This window comes from Theropithecus gelada, chromosome 19 (genome assembly GCF_003255815.1).
Source record: "Theropithecus gelada isolate Dixy chromosome 19, Tgel_1.0, whole genome shotgun sequence".
Lineage (NCBI taxonomy): Eukaryota > Metazoa > Chordata > Mammalia > Primates > Cercopithecidae > Theropithecus > Theropithecus gelada.
The window spans coordinates 11,979,333-12,004,869 of record NC_037687.1 but is presented as its reverse complement, the minus strand read 5'-3'; the positions used below and the strand labels follow the sequence as shown (position 1 = coordinate 12,004,869).

The 25,537-nt window shown below is 41.3% G+C and overlaps 1 protein-coding gene across 7 annotated transcripts in view; it reads left to right on the top strand.

The window, feature by feature from the left end:
* ZNF44 (zinc finger protein 44) overlaps nt 1-23,314 on the top strand; it is a 28,901-nt gene extending 5,587 nt beyond the window's left edge. For 3 of the 7 annotated variants that reach the window (XM_025369176.1, XM_025369174.1, XM_025369177.1), the window contains 3 exons: nt 19,056-19,182; nt 20,117-20,177; nt 21,076-22,962. In XM_025369176.1, coding sequence (XP_025224961.1) covers nt 19,149-19,182; nt 20,117-20,177; nt 21,076-22,732 — 1,752 coding nt within the window. In that variant the 5' untranslated portion in view covers nt 19,056-19,148 and the 3' untranslated portion in view covers nt 22,733-22,962. Of the gene's footprint in view, nt 1-19,055; nt 19,183-20,116; nt 20,181-21,073 lie in introns of all 7 variants that reach the window. The other 4 variants (XM_025369175.1, XM_025369173.1, XM_025369178.1 and 1 more) reach the window with 2 other exon arrangements.
* The last annotated feature ends 2,223 nt before the right edge of the window (nt 23,315-25,537 follow it).

The window sequence follows — 25,537 nt, the reverse complement described above, 5'->3', positions numbered from 1 at the left end:
TTGCTTTCAAGGTGAAGAGCAACCAACATTACAAAGGAAATGAGATGGAGACGGCAGGATGGAGGGTGAAAATCAGATTCTAGATCACAGTGTTTTACCCTGACTTAAGCCTGTTCATAGGATGAGTCATGAAAGAGGGGTTGTGTTTTGGCTCAGGCTGAGGGTGTGTCAAAAATCAGTGGCCTAGAAGAAAGAGCGAAACTTAAGTAATTTCCTTTCTTTTCTTTTCTTTTCTTCTTTTTTTTTTTTGAGACACGATTTCACTCTTGCTCAGACTGGAGTGCAGTGGTGCCATCACAGCTCACTGCAGCCTTGACCTCCCCAGGTTGAGGTGATTGTCACATCTCAGCGTTCTGGGTACCTGAGACTACAGGTATGCACCCACATGCCCAGCTAATTTTTTTGTATTTTTTGCAGAGACAGGGTTTCACCATGTTGCCCAGGCTGGTCTTGAACTCCTGGGCTCAAGCGATCCACCCACTTCAGCCTCCCAAAGTTCTGGAATTAGAGACGTGAGCCATCAGGCCTGGTTGCAAGTTTCCTTTGGAAGCATTTTGTTCAGAGTAATCAGTAGAGGCAAAAACTATTCAGCTAGTTATTTATAAGACAAAGAATGGGAATTTGGAGGGCCTTGTTACAGGTTAAAAAGGCAGGAGCCAGAATTGATGTCAGCGAAGGATGTTTCTCTGCACTGGGCTGCTTGTCCAGAACAGAAAGAACTGGGCATGGTAGTGGGGGTCAGGTAGTTTGAGGTGATTTCATATATATATATATATATATATATATTTTTTTTTTTTTTTTTTTTTTTTTTTTGAGACGGAATCTCACTCTTTGGCCCAGGCTGGAGTACAATGGCGTGATCTTGGCTCACTGCAACCTCTGCCTTCCTGCAGCCTCCACCTCCTATGTTCAAGCTATTCTCCTGCCTCAGCCTCCTGAGTAGCTGGGATTACAGGTGCATGTGACCATGGCTGGCTAATTTTTCTGTTTTTAGTAGAGATGGGGTTTCATCATGTTGGCCAGGCTGGTCTCGAACTTCTGACCTCATGATCTGCCTACCTCAGCATCCCAAAGTGCCCGGGATTATAGGTGTGAGCCACTGTGCCTGGCCTCTTAAATCATGCTTATTACCAGGATTACAGGGCTTATCCAGGATTACAGGGCTTATGTAAAATTGAACATTATCAGCTGCTTGGTTGTATATTCAGTGAGTTTTTTTAATCAGAGTAGAAATTGCACACATTAAAATGTCTTTGAGGGCTCACATAAGTCTCTTGCATTTAGGTATTCTTGACATACACTTTATAACAAACTGATAACCTTAAGCAACTTGTTTAACTGAGTTCTTCAACTTCTTGTAGCAAATTATTAAATCTGATAGTAGAGTTGTTGGTTTTATACACATTTGGTTAAAAGGGTGGTCCCTAGGGCTTGCATTTGGCCTCTACAGTAGGGTTCCTGTTGTGGAACTGAGCCCTCAATTTGTGGGGTCCGTGGAAATGTTAGATGGTGTCAGCATTGAATTATTGAACACCAGTTTTTGTTGGACAATCGGCTCGTGTTCAGCAAATGCTACATATTTGTTGTCAGAAGTAATGTTAGATAAAAGACGCCATGGATTAGAACCATAACTCTGAATTTGTCATTGTTATTTATTATAGGTTCAGTATGTATTCACCCATAAGCATCGTTTTGCTTCTTCAGTTTCTAGTTAGTTAATACTACCATTAATATGCCATCCATATAATGCTGAAAAGGCAATCCTACTACAAGGTATCTACCCAAAGGAGTGGAAATCATTATATCAAAAAGTTCCCTGCACTCATGTTTATTGCAGACTATTCACAATAGCAAACTTATAAAATCAGCCTAAGTGTCCATCAACAGAAGATTAAATAATGAAAATGTGATATATTCACACAGTGGAATACTATTTAGACATTAAAAAGAATGAAATTGTGTCTTTTGCAACAATGTGGATGGAATGGGAGGCCATGATCTTAAGTGAAACAACTCAGACACAGAAAGACAAATACTGCCTGTTCTCATTTATAAGTGGTAATTAAAGAATGTATGTAGGGCCAGGCACAATGGCTCACACTTGTAATCCCACCACTTTGGGAGGCCAAGGCAGGTGGGTCACGAGGTCAGGAGATCGAGACCATCTTTGCTAACATGGTGAAACCTCGTCTCTACTAAAAATACAAAAAAGTAGCCGGGTGTGGTGGCGGGCACCTGTAGTCCCATCTACTTGGGAGGCTGAGGCAGGAGAATCGCTTGAACCCGGGAGGCAGAGGCTGTAGTGAGCCGAGATCATGTCACTGCACTCCAGCCCAGGCGATAGAGTGAGATTCCTTCTCAAAAAAAAAGAATGTGTATATATGTGGACAAGTGAAGACTCATGGGGATGAGGGAGGTTATTTGGTGGATAATGGAGATTGCTCCAGGGATGGATGCACTGAAATGCCTGACTTTACAAGGCAATATATCAATATAGTAAAATTGCACCTGTACTCCATGAATATATATATCTAATTTATACATATATGTATGTATACATATATTATACATATGCATATATGTGTGTGTGTGTATATATGGAATGCACATTTTAGGGTACTACCCAAAACTTCTGAATTAGTAATTCTTGGAACTGGGCCCAATGAATTTTTTTTTTTTTTCTTTTTGAGACAGTCTTACTCTGTTGCCCAGGCTGGAGTGCAGTGATCTTGGCTCACTGCAACCTCTGCCTCAGCCTCCTGAGTAGCTGGGACTACAGGTGTGCGCCACCATGCCCGGCTGATTTTTGTATTTTTAGTAGAAACGGGTTTCACCGTGTTGGCCAGGCTGGTCTTGCCAGGTCGGGTTTTTTTTTTCCTTTTGTATTTTTTGAGCTCTTTCACCCAGGCTGGAGTGCAGTGGCATGATCTCGGCTCACTGCAATCTCTGCCTCCTGGGTTTAAGCAATTCTCTGCCTCAGTCTCCCAAGCAGTTGGGATTACAGGTGCCTACCACAACACCTGGCTAATTTTTGTATTTTTAGTAGAGACAGGGTTTCACCATCTTGGCCGTGCTGGTCTCGAACTCCTGACTTCGTGATCCACCTGCCTCAGCCTCCCAAAGTGCTGGGATTACAGGCGTAAGCCACTGCGCCCGGCCTCCAGTGATCTGTTTTTTCACAAGCTCTTCAGATGATTCTCATGCACATAAAGTATGAGAACTAGTTCATTAGAGCCACCTGTTAAAATATAATGCAAAAAGATATAACTAAAATGTAAATATAATTAGTAACTAAATTGGGACACTAGGGAATATTGATTTGATTCAAAGACAGCAAGAAAGGATGAACAGACCGGGGGGAAAACAGGAAAATTGTGCTGAAAAGATTTTTGTGTTCTTTATTTGCCTCCATCTGTTTGACACATGCTGTTACCTGAGGCTATGGTCATGCAGTTTACTCACACATTGCAGTGCTCGTAGGACTTGACTTTTGTTTGAGAAAGAGTTTTGCTCTTGTTGCCCAGGCTGGAGTGCAACGGTGCGATCTCGGCTCACCGCAACCTCCACCTTCTAGATTCAAGTGATTCTTCTGCCTCAGCCTCCCTAGTAGCTGGGATTACAGGCATGTGCCACCATGCCCGGCTAATTTTGTATTTTTAGTAGAGATGGGGTTTCTCCATGTTGGTGAGGCTGATCTCAAACTCCTGACCTCAGGTGATCCGCCTGCCTCAGCCTCCCAAAGTGCTGGGATTACAGGGGTGAGCCACCGTGCCCGGCCAGGACTTGACTTTTAAGTTAATTTTTTGATGTTGTTGATAATGTTGTTTTTGTCTCTACACTCTAACAGTTCATGAGTTTTTTAACATGTGGGGGGAACATTGCTGGGTTATGGATTATAGACAAACTTCAGTTTATTAGGACATCATAATAGCATGTGTGGATTAACTGTCTGACCAGACCGGGTGCTGTGGCTCACGCTTGTTATCCCAGCACTTTGGGAGACCTTGGTGGGTGGATCACCTGAGGTCAGGAGTTCGAGATTAGCCTGGCCAACGTGGTAAAACCCCATTTCTACTGAAAGCACAAAATATTATCTGGATGTGGTGGCGGGTGCCTGTAATCCCAGCTACTCGGAAGGCTGAGGCAGGAGAATTGCTTGGACCCCAGAGGCGGAGCTTGCAGTGAGCCGAGATCATGCCATTCCACTCCAGCCTGAGCAACAAGAGTGAAAATCTGTCTCAAAAAAAAAAAGTTTTCTGACTATGTATGCATGTCTGTTTATACTTTTTTTTTTTTTTTTTCCCGGGCTTAATTCACTTTATTTTTCTTGTATAAAAACCCTATGTTGTAGCCACAGCTGGAGCCTGGGTCCTCAGCACAGGGACTCTGGTGTGGGTCTTAATGAGGTGGTCAGTGAATTCCTGATAGGGAGACTTGGCAAATACAGTCTCCTTTCAGAGGTCGGGAGTCAGGTAGCTGTAGGTCTTAGAGATGGCATCAAAGGTGGCCTTGGCAAAGTTGCCCAGGGTGGCAGTGCAGCCCCGGGATGAGATGTGGCAGTCACTGATACCAGCCATCATGAGCAGCTTCTTGGGCACAGGTGCTGAGATGATGCTAGTACCCCTGGGTGCAGGAATGAGGCGCACCAGCACAGAGCCACAGTGGCCTGTCACCTTGCAAGGGACGGTGTGGGGCTCACCGATCTTGTTCCCCCAGTAGCCTCTGCGCATGGGGACAGTGGAGAGCTTGGCCAGGATGATGGCCCCGCGGATGGCAGTGGCCGCCTCCTTGGAGCACTTAACTCTGATACCGACATGGCCATTTTAGTCCCGGATGGCAACAAACACCTTGAACCTGGTGCGCTGGCTGGCATGGGTCTCCTTCTGCACTGGTGTAATCAAAATCTCATCCTTGAGAGAGGCCCCCAGGAAAAAGTCAATGATCTCACATTCCTTGATGGGCCGGGAGAAGAGATACATCTCCTCCAGGGACTAGATCTTCATGTCCTTGACCAGGCGGCCCAGCTTAGTAACGGGCATCCACTCCTTATCCTCGGCCTTGCCTCTGCGAGCTCTGCGGCCCCGGCCCCAGATGCCACTGCTGAAATCTCCGTGGAAGCCACCACGGTTCCCCATCCCAGGGCCTCCAGGGCCTCTGGGCTCCCACGCTGCACCTGCGTCATCAGCCATCTGGTTTTTTCTCAGTGTAGAAGCTATACCTTTTAATATTTATCTTTATGTTATCTCCATGTGATTATGTATTATCTCCATATGATTATATATTGTGTTTTTACTGGATTAGCATTCATGTTGTGGACTTTCATCTGTGAAATAATTCTCAGTCATTTAATTCATTTGCATAGTAAATGCAAATGTTTGCTTTGTTTCTCTCTTTGTTTTAGGCATACTTTATACACAAATCCTTTTTTACATGGAGGGGTTGGTAATATTTCCTTTCAGATGGTGGTTTATTTTTTATATTTATTTTATTTAGATGAATTCTTCCTAAATTTTTTATTTTTTTAGATAATGTCCAGCTCTGTCACCCAGGCTGGATTGCAGTGGCACAATCAGCTCGCTGCAGCCTCAAACTCCTGGGCTTCCAAGTAGCTGAGACCATAGACATGTGCCACCACACTTGGCTAATTTTTAAATTTTGTGTAGAGAGAGGGTCTGCCATGTTGCCTGGCTGGTCTCAAATTCCTGGCCTTGAGATCCTCTTGCCTTGGCCTCCCACAGTACTGGGATTATAGATGTGGGTCACTATGCCTGCCTCTTCTTAATGTAATTAGAGTTCAATTTGCCAGACTTCTCCTTTGGAAGCTACTTTATTTTCTTATATAAGAAGACTCTTATTAAATAAGAAAAACATTTTTCTGGCCAGGCACGTTGGCTCACGCCTGTAATCCCAGCACTTTGGGAGGCCGAGGAGGGTGGATCACGAGGTCAGGAGATCGAGACCATCCTGGCTAACACGGTGAAACCCTGTCTCTACTAAAAAATACAAAAGAATTAGCCGGGCGTGATGGTGGGTGCCTGTAGTCCCAGCTACTCGGGAGGCTGAGGCAGGAGAATGGCATGAACCTGGGAGGTGGAGCTTGCAGAGAGCCGAGATCACACCACTGCACTCAAGCCTGGGTGGGTGACAGTGTGAGACTCTGTCTCAAAAAAAAAAAAAGAAAAAAAAATTTCTGTAATTTTCAAAAGTGTGTTTTTTTCTTTGATAGGTGTTGTATGTTCGTCTAATTTAATCTTTAGGTCTGTCTCTTGAAACTGGCTATAAAGTTTATCTCTGCTCTGGTGTACCTCCAGGGATTTGGTTGTGGATGGTTACGTTGTGCCTTTCATGGGATACATTTGTTTACCAAAAATAAGGCCATTGAGGCAGATATAATTTGATAAAGTTTATTATAAACCAAATTTGAGGATCAACTTGAGAAGACACACCAGCAAATTTGGATGTGTTCCAAAATTGATTACAAGTTGGATGCCTTTATGAGAAAGTTTAGGAGAAACTGGGGGACTACTCATACCAGAATTGTCCTTTTCCTTGAAGGGTACAATATTGACGTTACGATCATTGCCTATAGATGACAGCTGACAGGCTAAAATGTTCTAAGTGGAAGACAATCAGCAAAACATGATTCAGAAACATATCAGTGTCTTTTTTGATGTTAATAGATCACGTTAATCATATCAACAGTTCGGAGAACTCACAATAAGATTTGAGGGACTCATGATAAGATCCTTTACTCACAGACAGGATGTAAGCCATTTAATTAGAAGACTCCTCGCCAGGTGCGGTGTCTCATGCCTGTAATCCCAGCACTTTGGGAGGCCGAGGTGGGCGGATCACTTGAGGTCAGAAGTTCAAGACCAGCCTGACCAATATGGTGAAACTCCGTCTCTACTAAAAAATAGAAAAATTAGCCGGGCGTGGTGGTGGACGCCTGTAATCCCAGCTGCTTGGGAGGCTGAGGCAGGAGAATAATTTGAACCTGGGAGGCGGAGGTAGCAGTGAGCCAAGATCGTTCTATTGCACTCCAGCCTGGGTGACAGAGCAAGACTCCGTCTCAAAAAAAAAAAAAAAAAAAGAAGAAGAAGAAGACGACTTCTCCAAGTGGGTTGATTTGGAAACCTGCCAAATGTGACCTGTAGGTTATCACTTCTTTATCTTGGCAGAGGGCTTAGTGCTTGTATATGAGACCAGTGACCTCATTCCTGTAGACTTCAAAGCCTAATGTGTGGTAGAGAAAGAGTCTACCTCTCTTAGTCACTTAGGACTGCTATACCAGATTGCCATAAACTGCATGCCTTAGACAACAAACATTCATTTCTCAAAGATGTAGAGGCTGGAAGTCCAATATCAAGCAGATGAGGCCTCTGGAAAGGGCCTGCTACCTGGTTTGAAGATGGCAGTCTAACCCTTATGTCCTCATATGGTGGAGATATGTCTGTAATATCTGTCTAGTTTTGGTATTAGGGCAATGTTGCCCTTATAAAATGGAATAGAAAGTGTTTCCTCTGCTTCTCTTTTCTGGAAGAGATTGTAGAGAATTGGTATCATTTCTTCCACAAATGCTTGCCAGAATTCAGTGAAATTCTGACCTGTTTGCTTGTTTTTTTCTGGGACATTTATTTTTTATTAATATCTTCAATAGATACAGGCCTATTCATATTACTTAGGTCTCCTTTTGTGAGTTTTGGTAGTGTCTTTCAAGGTCCATTCCATGTAATTTTATCAAATATGTGGGTACTTAGTTGTTCCTAATAGTCCTTTATGGTCCTTTTACTGTCCATGGGATTAGTAGTGATGGCTCCTTTTTTTTCTGAGTTAACTTGGCTATGGGCTTATGAATTTTAATGATGTTTCCAAAGAACCATCTGTTGGTTTGTTGGTGTTTTCTACTGATTTCTTCATTGCTATTTCGTTATATCTCTTCCCATTGTTACTTTCATCTGTTTGATTTACATTAATCTTGTCATTTTTCTCTAGTTTCCTAAAATGGAAGGTTAGGGTATTGATTTTAAATCTTTACTTTCTAGGAAATGCACTCAATTCTTTAAATTTCCCTCAAAGCACTGCCTTTACTCCATTCCAAAGATTTTGCTAAGATATACTCTTTTTCATCAACATTGCAATATTTACATTTTGCTTGACAATTCTCTTTGAAGTTTGTGTAGTTGAGAAGTTTGTGGCTTCAATCTCCACTTTGTTGAGGTTTTTCAACTATGCTTCTGTTACTAATTTTTACATTAATTCTAATATGATTTGATCACATAATTTAAAAAAATTTATTCAAGTGTGTTTTATGGCTGATAATATTGTTCATCTTGGTGAATATTTCACCAAGGCTTGAGAAGAATGTGTATGCTGTTGTTGAATGAATGATTCTATAAATATGTTTCAATTAAACCCAGTTGATTGATAGTGCTGTTGAATTCAGCTGTATCATTCGTGATTTTCTGCAGAGCTGATCTGTCAATTATTGATAGAGGTGAGTTGTTTTTAGTTGTTTTCCCCCAACTATAATCCTAGGTTTGTGTATTTTGCCTTGCGGTTTTATACGTTTTTGCATTATATATTTTGATGCTCTGTTTTATGGGCATAGATGTTAAGGATTATTATGTCATATAGGATTGACTTCTTTATCATTATGAAATCTCTCTAACCTTTGTAGTTTTTAAAAATCTAAAACCTGATTTGTCTGAATGTAATATAGCTCTTCTAATTTCTCTTGATCAGGGCTAGTATGGCATGTATTTCTTCATACCTGTATATTTAATGTATCTGTGTCTTTCTGCTTAAAATGCTTTTCAAAAATACAGTTTGGGGCCTTGTTTTTTATTTCACTCTGCCAGTCTCTCTTTTTTACTGGTGAATATAGATAAGACACATTTAAGTGGCAGTTGACATAACTGGATTCAGATAGACATATATATTACTGTTTTCTATTTGTTGTTCTCTTTTTTTTTTAACTTCTCTTTTTCTACCCTTTTTCCTTTTAGCTGAGCATTCTATGTGATTTCATTTTCTGTATTATTTATCTATATAGTCTACTTTTTCTTAGATTCTATTAGTGAATTCCCCAGAGTTTGTGGGGAATTCACTAATAGACCACAACTAATGGACCTTCAATTTCAAGTAACACTATACTGGCTTCAGGAATAGTGCTGGTATAATAGACAGTTCCAAAGTATGATAGACTGTTCTTCCTCCCATCACATTTAACATTACTGTCATTCATTAGTTCAACTGGGAGCTATAAACCACTGAATACATTGTTGATATTATTATTATTAGTTTCTTTTGAGATGGAGTCTCACTCTGTTGCCCAGGCTGGAGTGCAATGGTGCGATCGCAGCTCACTGCAACCTCCACCTCCTGGGTTCAAGCAATTCTCCTGCCTCAGCCTCCCAAGTAGCTGGGATTATAGGTGTGCACCACCACACCCAGCTAATTTGATATTATTATTTTGAACAAACCTATATCTATTAGATCAGATGGGTATAAGAAGAGTAAATGATTTTTTGTGCCTTCATTTAGTTATTTCCTAACACTCTTCATATATATGTGTGTGTACACACACACATACACACACACACACAAAATCTGAATTTCTAACCCATAGCATTTTTTTCTCTCTGATGAACTTCTTTTAACATTACTGGCAAGGCAGGTATACCAGTCACACATTCCTTCCATTTCATTCCCCTTCTTGTTTTTTTTTTTTTTCCTCAGACCAGGTAATTCCAATTGTTTTGTCTTCATTTTAGTTTTTTTTTTCCCCACTGGTTGCTCACATCTGATATTTTCATTTAAGTTGTATCTTGCAGTTGCAGAAATTCTATATGGCTCAATTTTTAATATATTTTGGTATTATTTTATCCCTACATCAATTTTCTGGTTTTCTCTTAGTTCTTTATCATTGTCTTTACCAAGTTGAATGTATTTAAGACAGTTGCTTTACAGTTTTTATTCAGTAAATCCAGTGTTTGAGATTTCTCAGAGATGATTTATCTCAAATTGTTTCTATTAATAAGCCATATTTTCGTGTTTCTCTGTTTTATTTATTTCTCTCTCTCTTTTTTTTTTTTTTGGTATTGAAAAGGAGACATTTGAATGTTATAATTGGGTAACTCTGGAAATCAGATTGTTTCCCCTTAATTGTTTGGTATTCTTGCTTGAAGGCTGAAATTATTCATTTCTTTTTCTTTTTTAAAATGGAGACAGAGTCTCACTATGTTGCCCAGCCTGGTCTGAAACTCCTGGCCTCAAGTGATCCTCCTGCCTCAGCCTCCCAAAGTTCTGGGATAACAGGCTTGAGCCACTGCACCTGGCCTATTCATTTGTTTAGTAACGTTTTCAAATAATGTTTGCAGAGAGTGTATTTCCTACTGGGTATAGACACTGAAGTCTCTGTTCTTTTTCTTCTATTCATCCAGTGTTCTGACAGAGATTTCCTGAATGTTAGAAGCTAAAAGTAAAAAAGATGAAACAAATGAAAACCTGACCTCTTCCAGTCCTCATGGATAGCTCTCTGCTGGGGTATTCTTTGAGCACTTAGCCAGAGCATTTACTACTTTAGCCTTCTGTTTCTGTTTAACTAAATCTGGATGTTAGCCAGAGCTGAAAAAGAGGATCCCCACCTGTCTTTTATGAAAATATGTTGTTTCCTGTGCCTGCACGGGGCTTTCTCCATTACCCAGTATATCTGGGTGCTTTTGAATATGTTTATTTGTAAAGAAAAATTATACTCTAGCCTTTTTTCCTGGGACTTGGATGGTCTAATACATTTTTTTTTTTTTTTTTCCTTGAGACAGTGTCACTCTTTCACTCAGACTGGAGTACAGTGGCACAATCTTGGCTCACTGCAGCCTCAACCTCCCAGGCTCAAGCAATCCTCCTACTTTAGCCTCCTGAGTAGCTGGGACTACAGGCATGTGCCACCATACCCAGCTAATTTTGTTTATTTTTTGCAGAGATGAGATCTCCCTATGTTGCCCAGGCTAGTCTTAAACTCCCTGCATTTAAGCAATCCTACCTGCTTGGTGCTAAGAGCAGCTCGGTCATGGAGACCCTAACCCAGCAGCACTAGAGGAATTAAAGACACACACACAGAAATACAGAGTGTGGAGTGGGAAATGAGGGGACTGACAGCCTTCAGAGCTGAGAGCCACGAATTGAGTTTTTACCCGCATATTTATTGACAATAAGCCATTGATAAGCATTGTTTCTATAGATTATAGATTAACTAAAAGCTTTCCTTACAGGAAACAAAGGGATAGGCTCTGGCTAGTTATCTGCAACAGGAACATGTCCTTAAGGCACACATTGCTCATGCTATTGTTTGTGGTTCAGGAATGCCTTAAGCGATTTTCTGCCCTGGGTGGGCCAGGTGTTCCTTGCCCTTATTCCAGTAAACCAACAACCTTCAGTGTTGGCGTCATAGCCATCACGAGCATGTCACGGTGCTGCAGAGACTTTGTTTATGGCCAGTTTTGGGGGCCTGTTCCCAACATTTCCCCCTTTTTGTTTTTGCAAGACGATAAAAGCAAAGGCAGCTTTATCACGGTGAGCTACTTCTCATAGGAGTCAGGACCTGCATCTGCAAACTATACAAAGACAAACAACACAAATTAACAGCACAGTCATCATTGAAATCACGGAGACTCCAAGTGTTTCTATCCATTTTAATGGGTTAATAGCTGCTAATCTGTCTGCAGCTACTTCAAGCACTCCAGTTCCTGGCACTAAGGTCAGGTGTGCCTGGGATGCTTTAAATAGTTGTTTTTTAATTTTGCAATATCCAAAGACAAGTTTGTAGAGTGTCCTTCTAGATGCTTTTTTATTCTTTCCCACATTTTGGTCTTATTAAGAGCCATTAATAGTTTCCACAAATCCTTATGTTTAGCTCCTACAGTGGGCCATATTATTTGAGGTTGAGGTGCCACTATACCACCATGTTTCCAGATAATAGGAACTCTTGCCATATTTCTTACCATTTCTACCATCTGACCATTTTGTTCAGACCAGCTGAACATAGTGTGGCTGTGGCATGCAGACTGAGAGGTGCAATTCAAGCTAAACATCCCCTTAGGGGACCAATCAATAATGATTCCATAGGAATTGTTGTGCAGCACCTTTGCCTGTTTTGCAATGCAATCTTCCCAAACAAGTATGTTTATTATTTCTGGCCAGGTTCAATTCTGTTTACAAATAGGTTTTTGAGGGTGGTATGCCTCAATTATAGGAGCAGATTTATTATGGTAAATACTGAGACCAGAAAGCATGTGTAACTGTGTCATAGAGTGATTACATCCAGGCATTATTGCCATCCAAGATTGATAAATATGCCCAATAAGTATAATTGTTCTGTCAGCCCTTGTTCAAGGAATACTCATGGCACTGGCGATCACTGCTATCACAGCTATCATTAAATTACTCATTGTGACTGGTTGTCCCGCTTTTCTCAGGTGTTTTTTGCCATCTGTGGATAGCTTCTTGATCTGTCCCCAGGTAAGTGGCTGTGTTTGATGGGTGTTGCTCATGACAGTTGGGGTTCTCCTCAGCGTCAATCTCGACATGGCTGCAGCTGGGGGGGTTCTTGGGTTCCTCCCAGAATCTCTTCTTCAGCATCTGGCTCATGATAAGGTTTCAAGTGTCTTGATGGTGTCCAAATCAGCTGTTGATTCGGTCCTGGAGAAATACAAGCATAACCTCTACCCCAAGTTATTATTTTATCTATTTCCCAACTTTTTGTTATCAGATCTCTCCAACAAGCCAGTTGTTCTGCTTCTGTCTTTGCAACTGGTTTCTGTGGATGCTGTTCAGCTGCTGATAGCATCTGGCCTTTAGGCAGGTTAAAAAAATTTAAAGTCAATAATGCTAGATTTAATTGCATATGGGGTGTCCTGTAGTCCCTGTTTCCCCCTTTTTGCTTTTGCAACTGCTTCAGGGAGAGATTCATTCTTTCCACTATGGCTCGTCCTTGAGAATTATTTGGGATGCCAGTAATGTGTTTAATATTCCGTAAGGAGAAAAATATAGCTAGAGCTTGGTTAGTATAGCCTGGGGCATTATCTGTTTTAATAGAAGCTGGAATGCCCATCACTGAAAAACACTGCAAAAGGTGGCATTTAACACAGGCAGAAGACTTCCCTGATTGGCATGTAGCCCAGACAAAGTGAGAAAAGGTATCTACACATACATGCACATGAGTTAGTCTCCCAAACAAGGGAACATGTGTGACGTCCATTTGCCAAAGATAATTATGTTTCAATCCTCAAGGATTAACTCCTCCTGTAAAAGATGAGGAATGCACCACTTGGCAAGCTAGGCATTGCTGGATAATAGCTTTAGCTTCTTTCCAGGTAATGCTGTATCTATGTTTGAGACCAAAGGCATTAACATGGGTTAAATTGTGAAAGTGTCTAGCATTAGATATTGCAGTAGCAACTAGGCGATCAGCCATTTGTTTCCCTTCAGTTAAAGGCCCTGAAAGAGGTATATGAGCCCTAATATGAGTAATGTAAAAAGGGTGCATTCTACTCCAAACTGCTGTTTGCAGTTGGCTAAATAAAGTCATCAGTTGTTCATCTGTATAAAATCGTAACTGAGCATTTTCAACTAACTGTATAGAATGAACCACATATGAAAAATCAGAAATCACATTAATAGGCATATTAAAAGCAGTCAATACCTAAATTACAGCTACAAGCTTGGCTTTTTGAGCTGAAGTATACAGCATCTGAAAACTACCTTTCAAGCCGGAATAAGAAGCTTTACCATCACTAGACCCATCTGTAAAAACATTCTCAGCACCTTCAGTTGGTTTAAATTTAGTTATTTTGTGGAGAATTCAATTAGTTAATTTTAAAAGCGGAAACAGTTTTGTTTTAGGAAAATGATTATCGAGAATACCCACAAAGTCAGCTAAATGGGTTTGCCAAATGAGACTATTTACAAAAGCTTGCTGTATTTGTGCCTTCGTGAGAGGGATAATAATTTTTCCAGGATCATATCCATATAATTTAACAATCTGAGTTCTCGCATTTCCTATCATAGTAGTGATTTGATCCAAATAAGGAGTCAGATTCCAAGAATTAGTATGTGGAAGGAAAAGCCACTCTACAAGATCTTGCTCTTGAACAATAACACCAGTAGGTGAATGCTAAGTTGAAAAACTTAGCAAATCTAGAGTCTTCTCTGGATCTATTCTATTTATTTGAGTCTTATGCACTTGCTTCTCAATTAGCTGTAACTCTGCCTCAGCCTCCTTTGTTAATTGTCAAGGGCTAGTGAGACTAGGATATCTCCTCTTAGGATAGAAAATAGATTACTCATGGCATAAATAGGAATGCCTAGAGTAGGTCATGTCCAATTAAGGTCCCCTAGTAATTTTTGAAAGTCATTTAATGTTTTCAATTGATCCCTACGTATGGTTACTTTTTGTGGCACTATTGTAGTGTCATTTACTAAGGTCCCCAAGTAGGAGTAAGGAGTAGTAGTCTGAATTTGTCAGGAGCTATAATTAAACCAGCATAGAGAAATCGAATTTTGCAAGTGATCATAACATTGGAGTAGTATTTCTCAAGTGGGGGCGGCACAAAGTATATCATCCATATAATGAATAATGTAACACTGAAATTTTTTTACAAGTGGGTTTAATTGCTCACCCTACATACTTCTGGCAAATTGTTGGACTGTGTAACATGCCTTATGGCAACACTTTGCAATTAAAATTCTTAGCAGGCTGCAGGTTGTTTACTGCAGGAATTGTAAATGCAAACTGTTCACAGTCTTGCTCAGCTAAGGGTATAGTAAAGAAACAGTCTTTTAAATCTATGACTATTAAAGTCCAATTTTTTGGGATCATATCAGGAGAAGGCAGTCCTGGCTGCAATGTCCCCATAGGTTGTATAACTGAATTAATGGCTCTTAAGTCAGTTAACATTCTCCGTTTACCTGATTTTTTTTCTTGATTACGAAAACTGGAGAATTCCAAGGGGAAAATGTTGGAGCTATGTGTCCTTTTTCTAATTGTTCAGTAACTAGGTCCTCTAAAGCCTCCGGTTTCTCTTTACTTAGCGGCCATTGTTCTATCCCAATTGGCTTATCTGTTATCCATTTTAAAGGTATAGGTTCTGGAGGCTTAACAATGGCCACCATCAAAAATGATATCCTAAACCTTGGCGGGAACTTTGTCTTTCCCTTGAAGCAGTTCCTTCAAACCTTGCAAATTTTTTCCTAGTCCCATACCAGGGACATACCCCATTTCATGCATCATATGTTGACTTTGAGGGCTGTATAATTACTCTGGAATTAGAACTTATGCTCCCCATTGTTGTAATAAATCTCTTCCCCATAAATTTATAGGTACAGAAGTTATAATTGGTTGAGTAGTCCCAGGTGGTCCATAGGGCCCTTCACAATGCAAAATATAACTACTTTGATATACTTCAGGGGCTTACCAACTCCAACTAGGTTAAATTGAGCAGTTTGGAACAGGGCCCTGGACGGGCCCCTCATGAAGTTTCCCGAAATCGGGTTCCCATCTTTATCAAACTTAGAGTGACACTGATTAGCCCAGTGTTTTCCTTTTCTGCATTTTGGACATATTGTAGGCTCAGCAGTTTTCTTTTTTCTCTCAACTGGCGGCCTGACTCGCTGATTTTTTTCTACGTTCTTTTTTAGTATGATCATTCTTCCCACAGTTAAAACAAGCTCCAGGAAATGGAGTATTTCCTTTACCCACTTTCAGTCCTTCTGTGGCTTGTGCCAACAAAGTAGCTTTAACAGGGAACTGCCAAGCCTCTATATCACCCTTTCGTCTGGCTTGCTGAATTCCTGCCTGAATAGAACTGAGAGTGGTTGCTGAAGGTGCTGCCTGAACAGTCACTGGGGCAACTACTTTTCGCCCAGTGTCCTCAAAAAAAAAGAAAGATCTGGAGGGTCAGGCCACTGTTTTTCTTCAAAATAATGAGGGGGTGCAGAAGGGTAGGAATGAACCTCTTCTTCCTTTGCCACTTTAGCTTTAGCTGGCAAACAAACTTGCTCTGTCACCTCTTCTGTTACTTCATTATACTCTCATTCCTCCTCATCATCAGTGTGGAAAGGTTCCAAGGTGGAACAAACCAGAGCTCACACTTGTCCCATTGTTACCCTGATGCTTCCGAGCTTCCCTTCTTACTCACCATGGGGATTGCTTAAGAGTACTCGGGTGTCCTTCAGCTTAGTTACACATTCTCCAACCATCGCTTTGTTGACCCTTTGACCTGGGTTCAAGCCCCACGTATGGGCATCACTTGCCGAGACCATCTCGGTCGTGGAGACCCTAACCTAGCGGCACTAGAGGAATTAAAGACACACACACAGAAATATACAGTGTGGAATGGGAAATCAGGGGCCTGGCAGCCTTCAGAGCTGAGAGCCACAAACAGAGTTTTACCCACATATTTATTGACAATAAGCCAGTGATAAGCATTGTTTCTATAGATTATAGATTAACAGCCTTCCTTACGGGAAACAAAGGGATGGGCTCTGGCTAGTTATCTGCAGCAGGAACATGTCCTTAAGGCACACATTGCTCATGCTATTGTTTGTGGTTCAGGAACACCTTAAGTGGTTTTCTGCCCTGGGTGGGCCAGGTGCTCCTTGCCCTCATTCTGGTAAACCAACAACCTTCAACATGGGCATCATAGCTATCATGAGTATGTCACAGTGCTGCAGAGATTTTGTTTATGGCCAGTTTTGGGGGCCTATTTATGTCCAGATTTGGGGGCCTGTTCCCAACACCTTGGCCTCCGAAAGTGCTGGGATTACAGGTGAGAGCCATCACATCTGGCCTTCTTTTTTGTTTTTTTTTTTTTTTTTTTTTTTTTTTTTGAGACGGAGTCTCGCTCTGTCGCCCAGGCTGGAGTGCAGTGGCCGGATCTCAGCTCACTGCAAGCTCCGCCTCCCAGGTTCACGCCATTCTCCGGCCTCAGCCTCCCGAGTAGCTGGGACTACAGGCGCCCGCCACCTCGCCCGGCTAGTTTTTTTTTTTGTATTTCTTAATAGAGACGGGGTTTCACCGTGTTAGCCAGGATGGTCTCGATCTCCTGACCTCGTGATCCGCCCGTCTCGGCCTCCCAAAGTGCTGGGATTACAGGCTTGAGCCACCGCGCCCGGCCCACATCTGGCCTTCTAATGTATGTCTTAGTCTGTCCCAGGTGGTTGTACGCTTTTTGTGTATTTTGCAACATTTTAAAGTAGTTCCTGCCCAGTTTGACTCTGATTGGATTGCATTGTAGATGAAATAGAAAAGAGAGTCTTGTTTCAGAGCTTTGGATAGTCCCCAGACTGAATAAAAAATACAAAGGCAATAATTTGGAAATAAAATATGATCTGTACTCTCTGTGGTGATTAGAGTTCTACCATGGGAACTCTGACTGCTATCTTCAAGACTGGCAATGAGGTGGGCAGAGATGGGGCCAAAGAAAAAAACAATACAAGGCTTTCCTATCATTTTTTACTTTCCTGTTTATGTATCTTTTTCTCACTGTCAATAGGATGGGATGTGGAAAATTATAGTTTTAAATCCTCTGTTTTTGTATAGCTGTCTACTTTCTTGATGAGAAGGGTTTTTTTAAAAAGTATTTTTAGACATTTATGACTTCTATAAAAATGGTTTATGTAATGTTATTATTAAATGTCTGCTGTTTATGGAATATAATTGATATTCATGAAAGCTGACACTGAACTCTGTCTAAGAACATTTGCAGCCTGTCCCCTTCTTTTCTTTCTCCTTTGACATTACCCAATAAAAAGTTTAAAATTTTTCTGTTTAGTTGGTAAAATCTCTTTTATTAGTCTTTTGTTATACTTAACTACATTTTATCTACAGGGAACCAGTCACCAGCTTCCAAAATATTCTCTCCATGTAATCACATAGGATAGGCTAAATCCCCCAAGTAAGAAATAGAAAAATAATGAAACAACAACAAAAAAAAACATATGAAATATCACCTACCAGAGTTGCTCATTAGGGACCCAGTGCCTAGAGTGTTTCTTTGTGTCTGTCTTAGTCTATAAGACTGTTTTTTTTTGTTACTTATAACAGGATACCAGAACTGGGGTAATCTGTAAGAAATGATATTTATGTTTTGCAGTTCTGGAAGCTGGGAAGACCAAGTAAGGTCAAAGTGGGCATCTGGTGGGAACCTTCTTGCTGATGGGGACTCTGTAGAGTCCCTGGATGGCACAGGGCATTACATGGTGAGGGGGCTGAGTGTCTAGCTGAAGTATCTTCCTCTTCTCGTAAGGACACCAGAACCTCATCTGTGATAACCCATTTATTAATTAAGCCATTCATACGTGAGTGGATGAATCCATCCATGTGTTCCAAACCCTCAAAACCCACTTACCTCTTAAAGCACTACCTTTCAGTACTGCCACATTGGAGATTCAGTTTCAGCATGCATTTTGGAGGGGAAAACAGTCAAACATAGCAGTGGCTGATTGGGTACGCTTCCTCTGCTGAGGAGGTAATACAATTTCAAACTCTCAGAGGGAAGTTAGGAGTTAAGCAGAACCATAATTTTTACACAAATAGTTTAGCCACACTCCACCCCTGTTGTTAGTTATGCTCATGGGACCCTCCCCTAAATACATTGTCTAGACCCCATGAAAGGTTCAACATTGTGAACAAGCAGTTGTAAGGATATGCAGTCTCAGGACTGCTAATTGTAACTCTCTTTTGCACAGTAGGTCGTAGGACTTTGTCACGACAAGAACTACAGGCCCACTGTAGAAACAGACATTAGGAGTAATCCAGGCAATAAGATTCATTTGCATAATTCACCAATAAGAGACATGTTCCTGTTCAACTGTTATTTTAGCAAGCACAATTCCAGCATCAGACCGTGAGTGTGGACACAGAATAAGAGTGGATTTACCATGTCATTGAATAAATGCTTGGAAACCACAGCATCATGGGAAGTTTATGAAGTGAGTATAGGTTCTCAGTACTGTGAGTTTCAACCTTCCTTTTCTGGACATATGGGATGTTTCAGGACTCAGTGGCCTTTGAGGATGTGGCTGTGAACTTCACCCATGAGGAGTGGGCTTTGCTGGGTCCATCACAGAAGAATCTCTACAGAGATGTGATGCGGGAAACCATTAGGAACCTGAACTGTGTAGGTATGGATGACATCATGTCTTCATTTAGTCAATTAGAGACGTTTGTTTTTTGCGGTCATCAGTGCTGTTCAGTGATTTGAAATACGGAAAAGGGATACAGTTCACCCTTGAACAACACAGGGTTAAGAAGTGCCAGGCCCCAACCAGTTGTATGTCCTCATATAATCTTTTGTCTGCCACAGCTTAGCCTATTTTGACTGGCAGCCTTATCAGTCATACAAACAAGTGACGAGCACAGATATGTCACATGTATTGCATACTGTATTCTCAGAATAAAGTAAGTTAGAGAAAGTAAATTTTTTTTTCTTTTTTGTTTTTTGAGATGGCATCTTGCTCTGTCACCCAGACTGGAGTGCAGTGGCACGATCTTGGCTCACTGCAAGCTCCGCCTCCCCGGTTCATGCCATTCTCCTGCCTCAGCCTCCCCAGTAGCTGGGACTACAGGCGCCAGTCACCAGGCCCAGCTAATTTTTTGTATTTTTAGTAGAGACAGGGTTTCACCATGTTAGCCAGGATGGTCTCGATCTCCTGACCTCATGATCCGCCCATCTTGGCCTCCCAAAGTGCTGGGATTACAGGTGTGAGCCACCATTCCTGGCCTAGGGAAAGTAATTGTTAATAAAAAAATCTCAAGGAAGAAAAATCTATATTTACTCTGCATTAAGTTGAAGTGGATCATCATGAAGGTTTTCATCCTCATCTTCACATTGAGTAGGCTAAGTAAGAAGAGGGTTTTGTCTTGCTGTCTCAGCGGTAGCAGAGACTGAAGAACATTTATATATAAATGGACTTGTGCAGTTCAAACCTGTGTTGTTCAGGAGTCAACTATAGTTCAATGAATGAATCATGCATGATTGCAGTGTACATAAAATCTTAACAGTTTTTGTGTCATTTTGTAATAATTTATAGTGAATTTTCTGGATCTCTCTTTTAGGAATGAAATGGGAAAACCAGAACATTGATGATCAGTACCAAAATCTCAGGAGAAATCCAAGGTAATTTGTACTTATAAGAGACAGGTGATGTCCCTGTAATGTTTCTGAGAATGACAAGCACTTTTTAAAAGAAGCAAAGATTATGAACAAGCCCAGCTTAAATTTATTTATTCTTAGAAAAATTTCTCTATAAAAATGTATTATTAAATGTGACATAAATATATTATTAAATGTGACATAGCTATTCAGTGTTTGCAAAGTAGTTCCCATGGAAACAATATTAAGATTTCCCATAAGAAGCTGGGTATGGTAACTCATGCCCGCAATCCCAGCACTTTGGGAGGCTGAGACAGGAGGATCACTTGAGCTTGGGAGTTGGAGGCTGCAGTGATCTGTGATGGCACTGGTGCACTCTAATGTAAGTGACAGAGCAAGACCCTGTCTTAAACAAAAAACAAAAAACAAAAAACGAAAGGCCGGGAGTAGTGGCTTATGCCTGTAATCCCAGCACTTTGGGAGGCCGAGGCAGGTGGATCATGAGGTCAGGAGATCAAGACCAACCTGGCCAACATGGTGAAACCCCGTCTCTACTAAAAATACACAAAAATTATCTGGGTGTGGTGGCGCATGCCTGTAGTCCCAGCTACTTGGGAGGCTGAGGCAGGAGAATCACTTGAACCCGGGAGGCGGAGGTTGCAGTGAGCCAAGATAGTGCCAACTGCACTCCAGCCTGGTGACAGGGAGTCTCCGTCTCAAAAAAAAGAATCCCCATGTGCATATCATCATCTTGAAAATAGCTGGGATTGAGTTATCTTGCACAACATTCAGTCCATTCACATTCAATCAGGGCATGAAGCTTATAGCTTGCCTGATAACGTTAAAAATGTAAATCTAATACCTGTTGATAAATACAAATTCAATAATAAACCTTTAGTAATGTACTTTTCGTTTTTTACAGATGTGATGTGGTAGAGAGATTTGGTAAAAGTAAAGATGGTAGTCAGTGTGAAGAAACCTTAAGCCGGATTCGAAATAGTACTGTAAACAAGAACACTCCTGCCAGAGTAGATGCATGCGAAAGCAGTGTGAATGGAGAAGTCATAATGGGTCATTCATCCCTGAATTGCTACATCAGAGTTGACACTGGACACAAACACCATGAGTGTCATGAATATGCAGAGAAGCCATATACACATAAGCAGTGTGGGAAAGGCTTAAGTTATCGCCACTCCTTTCGAACACGTGAAAGGCCTTACACTGGAAAGAAACCCTATGATTGTAAGGAATGTGGAAAAACCTTCAGTTCTCCTGGAAACCTTCGAAGACATATGGTAGTGCAAGGTGGAGATGGGCCTTATAAATGTGAATTGTGTGGGAAAGCCTTTTTTTGGCCCAGTTTATTGCGTATGCATGAAAGAACTCACACTGGAGAGAAACCGTATGAATGTAAGCACTGTTCTAAAGCCTTCCCTGTTTACAGTTCCTATCTAAGACATGAAAAAATACACACTGGAGAGAAACCGTATGAATGTAAGCAGTGTTCCAAAGCCTTCCCTGATTATAGTTCATATCTAAGACATGAAAGAACTCATACTGGAGAGAAACCTTACAAATGTGAACAATGTGGGAAAGCCTTCAGTGTTTCCGGTTCCCTTCGAGTACATGAAAGAATTCACACTGGAGAGAAACCCTATACATGTAAACAGTGTGGGAAAGCGTTTTGTCATCTTGGAAGCTTTCAAAGACACATGATAATGCACAGTGGAGATGGACCTCACAAATGTAAGATATGTGGGAAAGGCTTTGATTTTCCTGGTTCAGCACGAATTCATGAGGGAACTCACACTCTAGAGAAACCCTATGAATGTAAGCAATGTGGGAAATTGTTATCTCATCGCTCAAGCTTTCGAAGACACATGATGGCACACACTGGAGATGGCCCTCATAAATGCATGGTATGTGGGAAAGCCTTTGATTCTCCCAGTGTATTTCAAAGACATGAAAGGACTCACACTGGAGAGAAACCCTATGAATGCAAGCAATGTGGGAAAGCCTTCCGTATTTCCAGTTCCCTTCGAAAACATGAAACTACACACGCTGGAGAGCAACCCTATAAATGTAAATGTGGAAAAGCTTTTAGTGACTTTTTTTCCTTTCAAAGTCATGAAGCAACACACAGTGAAGAGGAGCCTTATGAATGTAAGGAATGTGGGAAAGCATTTAGTTCTTTTAAATACTTTTGTCGCCATGAAAGGACTCACAGTGAAGAAAAATCTTATGAGTGTCAAACTTGTGGGAAAGCCTTCAGTCGTTTCAGTTACTTAAAAACTCATGAAAGGACTCACACGGCAGAGAAGCCATATGAATGTAAGCAATGCAGGAAAGCATTCTTTTGGCCCTCTTTCCTTCTAAGACATGAAAGGACTCACACTGGAGAAAGACCCTATGAATGTAAACACTGTGGTAAAGCCTTCAGTCGTTCCAGTTTCTGTCGAGAACATGAAAGAACTCACACTGGAGAGAAGCCCTATGAATGTAAGGAATGTGGGAAAGCCTTCAGTTCTCTCAGTTCCTTTAACAGACATAAAAGGACTCACTGGAAGGATATTCTATAAGTGTACGGAATGTGGGAAAGCATTCATTAGCTTTATCACATTTCGATACTTGAAAGAAATAAATCCTATAAATGTAAACATGGTAAAGCCTTAAGAAGTTTCCAGGCTGGGTGCAGTGGCTCACACCTGTAATCCTAGCACTTTGGGAGGCTGAGGCAGGCGGATCACGAGGCCAGGAGATCAAGACCAGCCTGGCTAACATGGTGAAACCCCATCTCTACTAAAAATACAAAAAGAATTAGCCAGGCATAGTGGCTCGCACCTGTAGTTCCCAGCTACTCAGGAGGCTGAGGCAGGAGAATCCCTTGAACCCAGGAGGTGGAGGTTGCAGTGAGCTGAGATCATGCTACTGCACTCCAGCTTGGGTGACAGATCGAGACTCCATCGCAAAAAAAAAAGTTTCTATTTCTTTCGAATAGAGTTGCTCCCTGATATATGCAAGAAGATTGGTTCCAGTACACCCTGAGTATACCTAAATCCACAGATGCCAGCTCTTTGGAATATTTGCATGTACCTACCCACATTCTCCTGTATACTCTATATCATGTCTAGATTAATTAAAATATCTCATGCATTGTAAAAGCTGTGTACATAGTTGTATTGTTTAGGGAATCATAAGAAAAAAAATATGTGTTTACTACAGACTCAACTATTGCAGGCCTATCCACATAGAATATATCACCTATGATGTTACAATTTCTTGTTTCAATACTCGGATTACTTTTGTTTAATGACCTGAAAGAATGTGTTAACACCAACCACAATTCTGGGTCTTCTCTCTTGATAACCCAAGTATTATGATGGTTATGACAATGATGATTGCTGTATGGTGCCTAATGTGATACGTAGAGGTGACTAGATGTGTGGCATCATAGATAAACAGTGAGACCTCAGGCTAACTTGAATCTTGACAGGACATCAAGACCTTCATCTATGTTGGAAAACCCAGGTTCTGATTGAAGATGTTGACTCTTTGCAGAAGGCTAATACTAACGTTGGGATCTGTCCAGCTTGAGGGCTGAAGATCTTTGTGTTGAAGGGTATGTCTTCATATTTGCAGATATTTAGTTAGAAACATTGTTTTAGGAAGCTAGTTCTTTTTCTTTGAATCCCTAAAAAATCCTTACAGTGTTCATTTGCATATTTTCCCTTATAGGACACAGAAGCTTTTTTCCGTCAAAGGATCTTAGTTGAGGTTGATAATCTTTAACACTTGCACCTTGCAGAGGCTAGAGATGCCCCAAATCCGCTGCAAATTTTTCGTGTGTCCAAATCAATGGCACTGCTCCTCCTTAATCTTTTGCATCATCATCATCATCATCATCACTTGTAGAGGATTTCAGTAAATCTTCAGTTTCCTTATTAGTAAGGGTTTCTCTGTCTTCTTTTATGTTCCTCAATGTTGTTTTTATTCCTGTCAGAGATAGCCCTTTCCACCAACTTTCTTTGCAACACTTAAGATATTCCTGACGGCCGGGCGCGGTGGCTCAAGCCTGTAATCCCAGCACTTTGGGAGGCCGAGACGGGCGGATCACGAGGTCAGGAGATCGAGACCATCCTGGTTAATATGGTGAAACCCCGTCTCTACTAAAAAAAAGTACAAAAAACTAGCCGGGCGAGGTGGCAGGCGCCTGTAGTCCCAGCTACTCGGGAGGCTGAGGCAGGAGAATGGCGTGAACCCGGGAGGCGGAGCTTGTAGTGAGCTGAGATCCGGCCACTGCACTCCAGCCTGGGCGACAGAGCGAAACTCCGTCTCAAAAAAAAAAAAAAAAAAAAAAGATATTCCTGACTGCTGTATCAGTCTTGGGGAAACCCCTGAAATCACTTACTCCCTCACTCTAATGGCTTCCAATATGCTTTGGGTGTCCTGGCCTTTAGGACGTCTACAGCCTCTGCAGTAAGCACAGTTGTATCTGCAATTGTGAAGCTCTTCCATAAATATAGTGTGGTACAGTCAGGGTTAGAATCAAGGCAACATAAATTGTATAAATGAGGTGAAGCTGGGCGCACTGGCTCACACCCGTAATCCTAGCACTTTAGGAGGCTGAGGCAGATGGATCACTTGAGGTCAAAAGCTAGAGACCAGCCTGGTCAACATGGTGAAACCCCATCTCTACTAAAAATACAAAAATTAGCTGGGCTTGGTGTCATGCACATGTAGTTCCAGCTACTTGGAAGGCTGTGGCAGGAGAATCACTTGAACCCAGGAGGCAGAGGTTGCAGTGAGCCAAAATTGTATCGCTGCACCCCAGTCCGGGTGACAGAGCGAGACTGGGTCTCAAAAAGAAAAAAAAAAGTTGAAGTGGGTGTAAATTACCTTAATCTGCTTGATGATGCCTTGATCAAGTGGCTGTGGCAGTGATACAGTGTTAGAAGGCAAGAACATCACTTACACTTTTTCTTCAGCATAACAGAAAAATTTAATTTTTGTTTCTGTATTGTACATGAGCTTTGCTGGATATACGATTCTTGGTTAAGCTGTTTCATAGCAGAGCATGATGAGAGTGTGTGAGAGGCTTCCCACTGAAATGAGGAATGGAACCTAACAAAAAGCAAATATATCTATTTTACCCTAGTCATTTATCATTACAGAAGTCAACTAATGTCACAAAACAATGATCAATATGAAGAATGGGATGGAAGAAGCAAATAATGTGGTTGGAGATTATAGCATTGTCTTCTTAGGAAACTGAAGACAAAACAACTGGAAATCTGTTAAAACTGTGAAGGAGTCAGTTTGCTGCTTATGGAGTAAGCATATCCTGTATTCATGATAGCATATACTATTGACTTAAAATAATATTT